We start from the raw sequence: 15,165 nt of genomic DNA, 5'->3' as shown, positions 1-15,165 counted from the left end.
AAGTTATAATGACTGGAGAGTCTAGTTAGAATATGATATACAGTTTGCAACAATTTCCTCAGTTGAACTAATGTGAGTGTCTATAAATAATAATAATAATAATAATAATAATAATAATAATAATAATAATAAATAATAATAATAATAATAATAATAATAATAATAATAATAATAATAATAATAATAATAATAATAATAATAATAATAATAATAATAATAATAATAATAATACATATTGTTTCTGTGCTTCTAACAGAATGTGAGGCGTCTCAGTTGACATGTAAGAACGGTCGATGTAAACCCAAGTTCTGGCAGTGTGACGGAGTTGACGACTGTGGAGACAACACTGATGAGGAAAACTGTGGTATGATAAATACTATACAGTACAAGCTAGCATACCGTAGTATAGACAACACTAATGAAGAAGACTGTGGTCTCTGTAGGTCAACTATTATACTAGCTAGCATACTGTAGTATAGACAACATCGATGAGGAAGACTGGTATGACAACTATTATACTAGCTAGCATTCTGTAGTATAGACAACACTAATGATGAAGACTGTGGTACGTGTAGGTAAACTATTATACTCCATAATGTACTAATACTATAGACTCAGGTAGGTCAACTATTACATTTTGAAATCCTTCTTTAAAAAGGTTTAAGGTAACAACAGCTACGACTTTCAACAAAAAAAAATATTATTGCCAGATTGGTTGTACCTTGGTTGTTATTACAGTAAACAAAGGTGGCGGTGGGGTGGATAGAAAATAGATACTGTGCGACCCTGCTTACGATGTTTAAGGTCCAAATCAAATGCTCATTTCGATCGATTCTTGACTTGCGGACGACTCATAATCGTGATGCCTTTACCACAGGTACATAATGTACCAATACTACGCGCTATAGACACGTTAATGAAGAAGACTGAGGTGGATGTGATGTGATCAGTATCACAGACAGCATACCAGTAAGACTGTCAATTAATTTCAGAACTAAACTTGCTTTCTATGATTAAAGAAACGTCATGAATCAGAGTGAACTCATGATGTCTCCATTGCTGCTGACTGTTTTGTCACGTTTAGGTAAATGTAAACAAGGTCAGTTTACCTGCAGAAACGGTCGCTGTGTTCCTGAGAAGATGAGGTGCAACGGGCGAGATGACTGTTCTGATGGATCGGATGAATCTGAGTGTAAGAAAGGTGTGTTGTTTAGACGCCACAGTACTACTAACAAATACACTGACACCACAGTACTACTAACAAATACACTGACGCCACAGTACTACTAACAAATACACTGACACCACAGTACTACTAACAAATACACTGACACCACAGTACTACTAACAAATACACTGACACCACAGTACTACTAACAAATACACTGACACCACAGTACTACTAACAAATAAACTGACGCCACAGTACTACTAACAAATAAACTGATGCCACAGTACTACTAACAAATACACTGACACCACAGTACTACTAACAAATACACTGACGCCACAGTACTACTAACAAATACACTGACACCACAGTACTACTAACAAATACACTGACACCACAGTACTACTAACAAATAAACTGACACCACAGTACTACTAACAAATACACTGACACCACAGTACTACTAACAAATACACTGACACCACAGTACTACTAACAAATAAACTGACGCCACAGTACTACTAACAAATACACTGACGCCACAGTACTACTAACAAATAAACTGACGCCACAGTACTACTAACAAATAAACTGACGCCACAGTACTACTAACAAATAAACTGACGCCACAGTACTACTAACAAATAAACTGACGCCACAGTACTGATTTGATTTGATTTGATATTTTTTATTTTCGTGTCTTACATACAGATGTATGCCCAGCCCATATGGGCTTACAAGACACATAACAATCAGTATATAATAATATACTTTACCAATTACTTAACAAATGACAGTACTACTAACAAATGCACTGACGCCACAGTACTGCTAATAAATACACTGACGCCACAGTACTACTAACAAATACACTGACACCACAGTACTACTAACAAATACACTGACACCACAGTACTACTAACAAATACACTGACACCACAGTACTACTAACAAAATACACTCACGCCACAGTACTACTTCTAACAAATACACTGATGCCACAGTACTACTAACAAATACACTCACGCCACAGTACTACTTCTAACAAATACACTGATGCCACAGTACTACTAACAAATACACTCACGCCACAGTACTACTTCTAACAAATACACTGATGCCACAGTACTACTAACAAATACACTCACACCACAGTACTACTTCTAACAAATACACTGACACCACAGTACTACTACTAACAAATACACCGGTTATCGACTGTAAACCACAGGCCCAAAGTTGATAACAATCACATGGAAAATGTGTGTTTTTCGTATGTGTGTAGGGGTCGGTCCTATGTTCCCCGGGTTCTATGTTCCCCGCTTAAAAAAAAAAGAGGGTCCTATGTTCCCCCCTCCCGAAATAAAGGTTCTGAACGCTCCTGAACAAAATAAGGGTCCTATGTTCCCCACATGCAAGTTACGTGATGTTGTGGATAGTTGAGGATATATGCAAGTTACGTGAATATAGCTTGCCCGGGGACACAAACCTTCAATACGCATTAACAGCTCCGTCTTGTAATACACACTTATATCGTACAGTAACGTCAAATAAGATATTGAAAGATAAAGAATAGTTGAGGATATATGCGAGTTACGTGAATACGTGAATATAGCTTGCCCGGGGACACAAACCTTCAATACGCATTAACAGCTCCGTCTTTTAATACACACTTATATCGTACAGTAACGTCAAATAAGATATTGAAAGATAAAGGATGAAGTTACAAAGGGAAAAGGGTAAAAGCAATTACTCTTTGACAATGCTACAGCGCACAATAAAAAGAAAAGATCCAGGCGGAATTAAATATGCCATAGGAGTAGAAGGGTATTAAACTGACGTCAAATCAGAGCAAAACAAGCTGAATCCGCTTCAAGAAGATGCATGACATTGGGTATATACTAATTACAACAAGACATTAATTAATTGCATTGTTACTGTTCACATGTGTGGTGCCGTCATCGCCCGTCACAGTCATATTTAAGTAAGGATAGTTTGAATGACACTTCAGCACCAAGGCGCTGTCCACCGAAGTTATTATACCTTCAAAGCGCTACTGCCTATTGATAAAACAAGGTATAATAAGGATGTTTTAGGTGGTGGTAGTTTTTCTGTTAGGACATTATAGCTGAAATATATAGCCTAGCTATAGTCGGTCTGATATATATTAGAGAAATAGTAAAGTAATATTCTCCAATGAACAACGGACAACGAAAAAGACGTCACTCGCCACTTAAAGAAATCAAAAGCGTTTATTTAACAACCTCAAAAACGTTCGAAACACGCTTTATATTAACTTAATAAATAAACAAAAACGAAAAATCTACTTATGTCAACGAAAATGTCCAGTAGGCCTAACTCAGGGGTCAGCAACCTTTACTATCAAAAGAGACACTTTTCCCCCGTCCCACAAAATAAAATGCTCAGGGAGCCGCACAACCTATTTACCCTTAAAATGAAGATAACACAGTGTATAACGTTTTATATATCCCCAAGCATACCCCACATTTAGCATAAAACGCCTGACAATTGCATACCCAAAGTAATTTGCGATTTATTATACTTTATACTTATAGCACACAGTTTGTTGCATTAATGGGATTATAAAGCAACAAAAAGATGTTTTTTTGACTTTTTCTTGCTGTTTTTACCTGTTATAACAAAGGACAACCTAAAACTCTTATGAAGAGGAGACAAAATACTGGCTGTGTAGACCTATTTTTAAATAAAACACAGAAGAGGAGACAAAACACTGGTGTCTATAGACCGACTTTGAAATAAAACCCTGAACTATTCAGGTATATTTGAGTCCTTCCCTTATTTGTGGAACATTTATAAAATAAAAAGTAGTCCACTTTGAAAAAAGACTACCATGCCCTACTTTGAAATAAAACACAGAAAAGGAGAAAAAACACTGGCATCTGTAGACCTACTTTGAAATAAAACCCTGAACTATGCAGCTCTATTAGAGTCCTTCCCTTATTTGTGGAAAATCTATCTAAACAACATTGCATGCATGAGGAAGGATAATAATTATGATCTAGCGTGATTTCAGGAAGATCCGATAATCAGGCTAAACGTGTTTATTGAATTACACAAAAACGCAGTTTTCACGTCTTTTCCCTGGAATGACTCAGAAGCACCCAAACTATATTCACATTCAAAACGGTATAAAACGGAAATGTACAGATGAAAAAAATTATCTGTTTTTTGTACGTTGACCAGAAGCAAGTCACTGAGACTCGACACCATTATTAGACCCATAGCTATGCTATAAAATATAGGTTTAGCTCTACAAACTACAACTAGGTTTACATGGGATTAATGGACGGCAAGGAAGGGGTCACTTCCCGGAAGGGGCGTAGCACTCAATGTGTTAATGTTGCCTTTTCTTTTTGTTTTGTTTTTTACATAGTAGTAAATACTAATAGTAGCACTGATCCTATGTGTCTCTCCTCTGTCCCAGCGCTGGTCCTGGATCAGTGCTCAGAGTTTACCTACAGGTGTAAGAGCAACAGGTGCATCAGTAAGCTGAACCCAGAGTGTGACGGAGAAGAAGACTGTGAGGACGGATCAGACGAGGCAGACTGCCGTGAGTATTGTTGGGTTTTATCTGAGAATCTTCAATAATGAAAGGTAGAATTCATCTTTCAGAGGTTTATTCAAAGGTGAACAAGCAGAGTACAAACAAGAAAAATAATACATTGCAACAGAAAAAATATGTTGAATACAGTAGGCATAATCTACTGTAGCGTGGAGACGCCAAAGACATTCTGCCCAGAACAGAGAGTAAGTAACAAGTGTCTTATTGTCACTGCAGGGCATGCTGTCAGCTATGGTAAATTCTAAGCTAATGGGTAACAGGTATGGCTTTTTCAGAAAATAGTAACAGAGAAACAGACTAAACAAGGACACGTTATAGGTTTAAAATAGCAGACTGAAAATATGGTCAAGAATTTCTGCTGAGCTTTAGAGGTTCCGTTTAGACAGAGACTTTTCGTCTCCGTTCAACAGGTGCTGCCGTAGAACCATAGGAATTTTATCACATTCCTTGTGTGAGCAAAATAGAATGGCTTGTGTGAGCAGAAATAGAATAGCCAAAGTCTCACAGTATCAGCTTTCATGTGATCCATCCTTTTAACGGCGGCCATTTTGACGTGTCATAGCAGGGTCACATAACATTGATAATAACATTGACTATAGCTCAATTCCATTTAAGTGTGCCAGAGCCATTCCAGTGCACCAGCGTGCACAATATAAGGCCCCTGGCACTGACACACCTAAATGGAACATAACCATAATTAAAGGAACACAGCAACATTATAGGAAATGCGCTTACTGTCTTCTCCAGAGTCAGATGAGAAGATAGATACCAATTTCCTCTCTGTGTGTTTAGAAGAAAGCTATCTGGCTGCAAACTAGCCTAGCTTAACACAAACTAATGGACGGAATGGATACGGATCAGCTAACCTAGCTTAAAACTCCGGCGGAGGTGTTTTTGGCCAACGCTTAGGCTAGCTGATCCGTATCCACTTCCATTAATTTGTGCTAAACTAGACTAGCTTGCAGCCGGATAGCTTTCTAATGAACACACAGAGAGGAAATTAGTATCTAGCTTCTTGTCTGACTCTGGGCAGACATAATGTTGTGGTCCTTTAACCTGTGTTAACCTGCTATGACACTTTCTATATTCAAGTTCAAACTGCATCTGACAGGATTGTCACAAAACATGTCATGGCAAAGACAACATAGCAGAAAAATAAAGACATGTTAATCATCAACTGTGTTAATTTAGCCGTGTTTTAAAAGTGCACATCATCTTGAGTTATCTGTTGCCTAGAATAATAATAATAATAATGTATTGGATTTATATAGCGCTCTTCATGACACCCCAGTGACCCCAGAGCGCTTACAGAGTCCATTATTCGTTCATACACAGTCATACCGGTGGTGGTAAGCTACAATTGCAGCCAGAGCTGCCCTGAGGCAGACTCACGGAAGCGTGGCGAATAATCATCGCCTACGGCCCCTCCGACCACCACCAACATTCATTCACATGCCTACACATTCATACGAGGCAAGTAGGTTAAGTGTCTTGCCCAAGGACACAACGGCAGTGGGATGGACATGGGCTTGAGCGGGATTCAAACCACCAACCCTTCGATCATTGGACGACCCGCTCTACCCCTGAGCCACGCCGCCCCACTATACTCAATTTATACCTTCCTACTGCCTTCACTATCTACAACTGCCCTGATGCTGATGAGAGGCTGTAACAGAGCTCTGGTTTCCCTAACAGGGATATAATGGATATACATCTGTCTGTATATACCTGCATATCATCCTTTTTACATACCTGTAGATACTATATCTATATCTATATATATATATATATATCCCTTACCTACTCTTACTAGTTATACCACTGGCCAGTATGACTTACTACCATAGTGTATATAATATGTATCACTGTACATATTAATACTACAACTCTGTACATACATCTAATTAGCACTATTACTCAGTAGTACTAATTCATATATTTTATATCCAGTTTAATCACCTGCACTCTGGTTAGATGACTAAACTTATTTTTGTTGTACTGTACTCAATTTGAATCTAATCTAATCTAATCTAATTTTGACCACCTTACTTCACAATGTGTGCACAGTAGGCAATCTCATTGGTCTACAAATTAGGGATGAGTTGGTCATGTGCGTGTGTGTGTGTGTGTGTGTGTGTGTGTGTGTGTGTGTGTGTGTGTGTACTGTATGTATGTGTGTGTGTGTGTGTGTGTGTGTGTGTGTGTGTGTGTGTGTGTGTGTGTGTGTGTGTGTGTGTGTGTGTGTGTGTGTGTGTGTGTGTGTGTGTGTGTGTGTGTGTGTGTGTGTGTGTGTGTGTGTGTGTGTGTGTGTGTGTGTGTGTGTGTGTGTGTGTGTGTGTGTGTGTGTGTGTACAGAGTGCGGCACACGGCCGTACCGGAGCTCGCGCATCGTGGGCGGTCAGATGTCCAGGGAGGGGGAGTGGCCCTGGCAGGTCAGCCTCCATGTCCGCGGGACCGGCCACGTCTGTGGAGCCTCCGTCCTATCAGGCCGCTGGCTCATCACCGCTGCCCACTGCGTCCAGGACATCCCCAGCACCAAGTATGTACTCAGTATCCGCTGCCCACTGCGTCCAGGACATCCCAGCACCAAGTATGTACTCAGTATACAACACCGGGTTATCAATATATAAAACCTACTGTAGTATGTCATCATTATACAAACCCATGTCATCAATATATAAAACCTACTGTAGTATGTCCTCAGTATACAACACCGGGTTATCAATATATAAAACCTACTGTAGTATGTCATCATTATACAAAACCGTGTCATCAATATATAAAACCTACTGTAGTATGTCATCATTATACAAACCCATGTCATCAATATATAAAACCTACTGTAGTATGTCATCATTATACAAAACCGTGTCATCAATATATAAAACCTACTGTAGTATGTCATCATTATACAAAACCGTGTCATCAATATATAAAACCTACTGTAGTATGTCATCATTATACAAACCCATGTCATCAATATATAAAACCTACTGTAGTATGTCATCATTATACAAACCCATGTCATCAATATATAAAACCTACTGTAGTATGTCATCATTATACAAACCCATGTCATCAATATATAAAACCTACTGTAGTATGTCATCATTATACAAACCCATGTCATCAATATATAAAACCTACTGTAGTATGTCATCATTGTACAAACCCATGTCATCAATATATAAAACCTACTGTAGTATGTCATCATTATACAAAACCGTGTCATCAATATATAAAACCTACTGTAGTATGTCATCATTGTACAAAGCCATGTCATCAAAATAGACTGCATTGGTCATGTGGTACTCTGATGTAGTTTTTTTTTTTTTTTTGTACATGCTAGGAACCCGTTCAACAAGATACTGCAATAGTTTCCAAACAAGCATTTGTTGCCAGTATTTAGAATATGAATGTTACACATCTCATGAAAGCACACCAGGGCCCTGTTCCTCGTACCCATGGCTAACTGAGTTAGCCGGATAATTTTCAGGATAACTTGCCTTAAACTAGACCTTTCGGTTCCCCGACGTGCGATTTTCTAAATCACTATGGCAACCGATCAAAAAGTTTGAACCTGGTCGAGGGCAGGGTTTAGTTCAGTTAGCTGGATAAACCATGGCCACGCCCTCGCAAAGAAATGCCAGCTCCCTTCCTGAAATAATTCTCACAGTCTAGATCCCATTATACCATTCTTAATTATGTTTTTGTGCTTCGTTTTTCTAGAGGGGGCTTTTGAAATGTAAAATAATATACTTACATTTACATTTACATTTAGTCATTTAGCTGACGCTTTTATCCAAAGCGACTTACAAGTTCTGTACGACAAGTCATCAGGAAGGGCACAACTCTATCAGCTGAGTAACAATGTTCATCGTGTTGGGTGCTACAGTGTAGGTTAGTTTATTAGGACAAGTGCATGTGCAGTAAGGTTAGTCAGGGTTAGATATCTTTTTTAATAAAAAAGAAAATGTATTTCAGATAATGGTTGAAGAAGTGCGTCTTTAGTCGACGGCGAAAGATTGGATGGGTTTCGGCTGTCTTAACTGGGGTGGGTAGTTCATTCCACCATTGTGGGGCAAGGACTGAGAATAGGTGGCTTCTCTTTGATGACCCTCCCGGAGCTCGGATAGGAGTAGGTCTGAGGCGGCCAGAAGATGCAGAGAGTAGGGGTCTTGAGGGTGTGTAGTTGGAGACCATTGACCGGAGGTAGGCGGGAGCGGTTCCCTTTGCCGCACGGTATGCTAGGTCTAGGGCCTTGAAGCGGATTCGTGCAGCAATGGGGAGCCAGTGCAGGTCCCTAAGAAGTGGGGTGACATGGGCCGACTTCGGTAGGTTTGAGATCAGGCGGGCCGCTGCGTTCTGAATGAGTTGAAGAGGCTTGGTGGCAGTGGCTGGGAGGCCAGCGAGCAGTGCGTTGCAGTAGTCGAGGCTACTTAAAATGCTGATAATAAATCATATTCAGCCTATGGATTTACTTTGTTCTAAATAATGCACGTCATATATACGCCGCTCGCGAGGTGCGATATACACACTATGTGGTTATTTTAATAACGTCGGAGCATTGCAAATGTAAATCCCACAGGGATGTTTTTAATTAATGAAACCTATCTGGCGTTTGGCTCTGATTAGTTTCATATTCTCGGCTGTGGATGTATTTGCACCCAGATTGTGTTTCATTCAAGCATAAATTGAAGCGTCTTCATGCGTGGATTGTGGATATGAATTACGACGAATCTCAATATGTGGATTGTTGAATTGTGTCACTCACACGTTATTGTGATAATTGTAACTGGGATTAAAATGTTTGAGGAGATGCGCTGTTTGACGGATTTGATGTTGTGGATGTGACTTGAGAAAATGAATGAGCAATTGCACCTTGCAAGCCTTTGATGTTTTGATGAATGCATTTGAGAAAATCCATTTATCTGTTCAAGCACTGTTAGTGTTATCTGATGATGAACAAGAAGGTGATGAACATGACTGGTGTCACTGGTATAAACCAAAGGTTAATCAATTCAATGTATGTATGGATGATGTCCGAAACAGATTAAAACCTGATTAATAGTGAAACTGTATAGCCTCCAAGCCTCTCTGACACGTTATTTCGGGGGTCGTGCCTTGAAAACTTTGGGAACCATGTATTTATATAGTACATGATACCTAAGCACATACAGTACAGATATCCTCATAACTAATTATTTTTGCTAGCAAGATCTCATTCGATTATTAATTCCATTAAGCCTACTGCCAGCAGGCACATTTAAAGAAATATAATCTGATTGATTGGGGTAATGAGGGATTCAAAATGTGCCTATAGATTATGTATTTAACTTGTCTGCAAGGCTATTGAGCCATACTGTATTGTACCCATTCTGCAATATGTTAATAAAGTTTTCAATCAATCAATCAATGCCGTTAGAAAATCAGGATTTCTGCGATCGACACCTGCTGTCTTTTCAGGTGAGGCGGCCGCGCGCAATTATCCTGAGTATCAAGTCTGGTTCGAATTAACGAGACTGAATCAGCGTTCGAGGAACAGGGAAAGCCTGGATTCAAACATCGGGTTAATTGAATCTGGATAATGGGACTTTTGATCAACTTAGTTGAACCAGGTACGGGGAATAGGGCTACTGTCTTAATACTAAATATGTATTATTAACCATCCAGTCACCCTTGTCGCAATTCTCGGCAAATAGCCTTTTTTTTCACGTGTGTGTGTGGATAGCGTTGGCTATATTTTATGTATATGCCAGGAAAGTAGCTCAGTCTCACATCTTTGACTCACATTCCAATAATCCATGTTTTTTTTTTTTTTTTATCACTATTAAGCGCACTGCATAAATGTGTCACACCTTCCACCCTAGTTGCAGAAATTAACAGGTTAACCCTAACCCTAACCTTAACCCTAACCCTAACCCTAATTAAAAAAAATTGTTAAAATCCTGAAAATGAATAAATATTCTATATGTATGGTGAGGACTGAAGTTAATAATGATATTCATGAAAGAAAATTGGAACAATACATGAAAAAGATATGTTTTACTGAGATCGCAGTTTTCGGCAAAGGGCTAAAGGTGTGATTTTGTTCAAGGTTGACTCGAGGGTTAAATACAGCCATATAATTAGAGGTTGGATTTGAAAACATTACTCATCTGAACATTTTAAATGGAGGAGACTCCTGTTTTCATAAGTAACCTAGGAAAGCACTAGTGCAGGATGAAACAATACAATACTAAGATCTAGAATACAATACAATAATAAGATCTTAGATCTAGAATACAATACAATAATAAGATCTAGAATACAATACAATAATAAGATCTAGAATAGTACAATACAATAATAAGATCTGGAATACAATACAATACTACAATCTAGAATACAATATAATACTAAGATCTAGAATACAATACAATACTAAGATCTAGAATACAATACAATAATAATAATATCTAGAATACAATACAATACTAAGATCTAGAATACAATACAATAGTAAGATCTACAATACAACACAATACTAAGATCTAAAATACAATACAATAAGATCTAGAAAGAAAGTCAGTCAGAAGATCCTTAAGAACTTCTACTCATGTACAATAGAGAGCATCCTGACTGGCAATATCACCTCCTGGGAATTTGGGAATAGCACCGCACAAGACCGAAGCAGACTACAGAGAGTGACACGTTCAGCCGAAAGGCACAATTGGAGGGGGGCTTCCCACCCTCCAGAACATTTACAACAAGCGGTGCAGGGGTAAGGCTAAGAGAATCAGCCAAAAACTCTGTAATAACAATATCTCTCTCTCTGTACTTCGCTTCTACCTCACCTCCTCTCAACTCATCTCGTCTGTCCTAGTGTTTTATGTTTTGTGTGTGTGTGTGTGTGTGTGTGTGTGTGTGTGTGTGTGTGTGTGTGTGTGTGTGTGTGTGTGTGTGTGTGTGTGTGTGTGTGTGTGTGTGTGTGTGCACCTAATTGCTTCTCCTCTCCTCCCGTGGCAGTAGTATCTCCCATCCTTCACATAGCCATGGGACGGGGGATGATATCTGCCACAATACATACATACATCATCCATCCATCATACATACTTCCATCATCCATTCATCCATTTCTCCATCCATCAGGTATTCCAAGGCGAGCATATGGGAGGTGTTCCTGGGCCTGCATGTGCAGAGCCAGACCAACAAGTGGACAGTGAAGAGGAACTTGAAGCAGATCATCCCCCACCCAGCCTACGACCCGCTGACCTATGACAACGACCTGGCTCTGATGGAGCTGGACAGTGCTGTGGTCCTCAACCAGAACATCTGGCCCATCTGCCTGCCCACTGCATCACATGACTTCCGACCCGGCCAATCAGCATGGATCACTGGCTGGGGCGCCACCAGAGAGGGAGGTAGGTTAACACAGATATGTCGATAGACGTGTTTCCATTCATATTTGTTTAGGCACATTTTTGATAAAACGTCCTCAGTTGCACAAAAAAGTATTTACACTCACTTGAGGTGTTACATGACTGGTCAGTTGTGAAATGATGCAGCAAAAAGCTATAAATGATCTCCACCCCAACTTTCCCAAAACTGTTAAATGTGGTGCTAAGCTTAGTGCTCTGGAGAGAACTGTTAAATGTGACGCTAAGCTTAGTGCTCTGGAGAGAACTGTTAAATGTGGCGCTAAGCTTAGTGCTCTGGAGAGAACTGTTAAATGTGACGCTAAGCTTAGTGCTCTGGAGAGAACTGTTAAATGTGACGCTAAGCTTAGTGCTCTGGAGAGAACTGTTAAATGTGACGCTAAGCTTAGTGCTCTGGAGAGAACTGTTAAATGTGACGCTAAGCTTAGTGCTCTGGAGAGAACTGTTAAATGTGGTGCTAAGCTTAGTGCTCTGGAGAGAACTGTTAAATGTGGTGCTAAGCTTAGTGCTCTGGAGAGAACTGTTAAATGTGGTGCTAAGCTTAGTGCTCTGGAGAGAACTGTTAAATGTGACGCTAAGCTTAGTGCTCTGGAGAGAACTGTTAAATGTGGTGCTAAGCTTAGTGCTCTGGAGAGAACTGTTAAATGTGGTGCTAAGCTTAGTGCTCTGGAGAGAACTGTTAAATGTGACGCTAAGCTTAGTGCTCTGGAGAGAACTGTTAAATGTGGTGCTAAGCTTAGTGCTCTGGAGAGAACTGTTAAATGTGACGCTAAGCTTAGTGCTCTGGAGAGAACTGTTAAATGTGACGCTAAGCTTAGTGCTCTGGAGAGAACTGTTAAATGTGGTGCTAAGCTTAGTGCGCTGGAGAGAACTGTTAAATGTGGTGCTAAGCTTAGTGCTCTGGAGAGAACTGTTAAATGTGGTGCTAAGCTTAGTGCTCTGGAGAGAACTGTTAAATGTGGTGCTAAGCTTAGTGCGCTGGAGAGAACTGTTAAATGTGACGCTAAGCTTAGTGCTCTGGAGAGAACTGTTAAATGTGGTGCTAAGCTTAGTGCTCTGGAGAGAACTGTTAAATGTGGTGCTAAGCTTAGTGCTCTGGAGAGAACTGTTAAATGTGGTGCTAAGCTTAGTGCTCTGGAGAGAACTGTTAAATGTGGTGCTAAGCTTAGTGCTCTGGAGAGAACTGTTAAATGTGGTGCTAAGCTTAGTGCTCTGGAGAGAACTGTTAAATGTGGTGCTAAGCTTAGTGCTCTGGAGAGAACTGTTAAATGTGACGCTAAGCTTAGTGCTCTGGAGAGAACTGTTAAATGTGACGCTAAGCTTAGTGCTCTGGAGAGAACTGTTAAATGTGACGCTAAGCTTAGTGCTCTGGAGAGAACTGTTAAATGTGGTGCTAAGCTTAGTGCTCTGGAGAGAACTGTTAAATGTGGTGCTAAGCTTAGTGCTCTGGAGAGAACTGTTAAATGTGACGCTAAGCTTAGTGCTCTGGAGAGAACTGTTAAATGTGACGCTAAGCTTAGTGCTCTGGAGAGAACTGTTAAATGCGGTACTGAGCTCAGTGCTCTGGAGATGCTGAGCTCAGCTTTCTACTGAACATACAGAGAGGAGATTGGTATCTATCTTCTTGTCTGACTCTGGAGAAGGCGGTAAGCGCATTTCCCATAATGTTAACATGTTCCTTTAGGCATTTCTACTTGAGTTACCTAAGACACCAAGCTCCTGGCTGTTTGCATGCTCTGCTAGCCTCTCATTTGGCATGGTTGACACTCCATTTAGCTGTCCAATCACACTGCATAACCAGCTATGACACTGTATGCAACAGGACAGTGGTCTAGAGGTGTTGAACATAACATAATTGAACCCTTCCTCTTCCCCATATTTTCTGTCCCTTGAATGGCACATTATCTCATGAAAAGGCCATTCTGGAAGGATCATTATTAACATATAGTTCCTCATTACTTCCTAGGTACTTAATCATTATTAACATATAGTTCCTCATTAGTTTCTAGGTACTTAATCATTATTAACATATAGCTCCTCATTAGTTCCAAGGTGCTTAATTAATCATTATTAACATATAGCTCCTCATTAGTTCCAAGGTACTTAATCATTATTAACATATAGCTCCTCATTAGTTCCAAGGTATTTAATCATTATTAACATATAGGTATTTAATCATTATCAACATATAGTCCCTCATTTGTTCCTAGGTACTTAATCATTATTAACATATAGCTCCTCATTAGTTCCAAGGTATTTAATCATTATTAACATATAGCTCCTCATTAGTTCCAAGGTGCTTAATTAATCATTATTAACATATAGCTCCTCATTAGTTCCAAGGTACTTAATCATTATTAACATATAGCTCCTCATTAGTTCCAAGGTATTTAATCATGAGTTTTGTGCCCTCTGAAGTAAAGTGATACCTCGTCATCTTCTCTCCAGGCTTTGCGGCGACCATCCTGCAGAAGGCAGAGGTTCGCATCATCAACAGCACAATCTGTAACACTCTGATGAAGGATGAGATCACCCCTCGCATGCTGTGTGCTGGGGTCCTGAAGGGAGGGGTGGACGCATGTCAGGTAACACTGTGCCTGGCTTACTGACCAGGCATACCGGGTAAAATGCCCCAGACAGATAGACACATGCAACCAAAAACATAATCTCCCTGCTTTCGCATTCACGCCTGCGGACACTTTTCTACTCTCCGTTCTATTTGATAATTTTTTGCCTATTTTAAACTGAATCAAACCGCACTTTTTTACTCTATCTAATCTATTCTATTTTATTATTTGTATTACTGAAGAACTGTGATTTGCCTTACCTTGCTACCTCTCTATCTCTATCGCTTATGCCTGTATTTTTTACTGTTGTGAAGCACTTTGAACTGCAACCTCTGTATGAAAAGTGCTATACAAATAAAGTTATTATTATTATAAAAGTTATTATAATTTCTTTTAATAATTAGC

The 15,165-nt window shown here is 39.6% G+C and overlaps 1 protein-coding gene across 1 annotated transcript in view; it reads left to right on the top strand.

Moving 5' to 3' along the window:
- LOC311243589 (suppressor of tumorigenicity 14 protein homolog) overlaps nucleotides 1-15,165 on the top strand; it is a 60,033-nt gene that overhangs the window by 43,232 nt on the left and 1,636 nt on the right. The window contains exons 13-18 of the mRNA XM_084332875.1: nucleotides 257-364; nucleotides 1,085-1,201; nucleotides 4,638-4,763; nucleotides 7,131-7,314; nucleotides 11,907-12,178; nucleotides 14,642-14,778. Coding sequence (XP_084189001.1) covers nucleotides 257-364; nucleotides 1,085-1,201; nucleotides 4,638-4,763; nucleotides 7,131-7,314; nucleotides 11,907-12,178; nucleotides 14,642-14,778 — 944 coding nt within the window. The remainder of the gene's footprint in view (nucleotides 1-256; nucleotides 365-1,084; nucleotides 1,202-4,637; nucleotides 4,764-7,130; nucleotides 7,315-11,906; nucleotides 12,179-14,641; nucleotides 14,779-15,165) is intronic.

The sequence above is a fragment of the Notolepis coatsorum genome, assembly GCF_963971535.1.
Source record: "Notolepis coatsorum genome assembly, chromosome: 17".
NCBI classification, from domain to species: domain Eukaryota; kingdom Metazoa; phylum Chordata; class Actinopteri; order Aulopiformes; family Paralepididae; genus Notolepis; species Notolepis coatsorum.
Note: the sequence above shows the minus strand (reverse complement) of the source record. Positions and strands in the feature narration are given on the sequence as shown.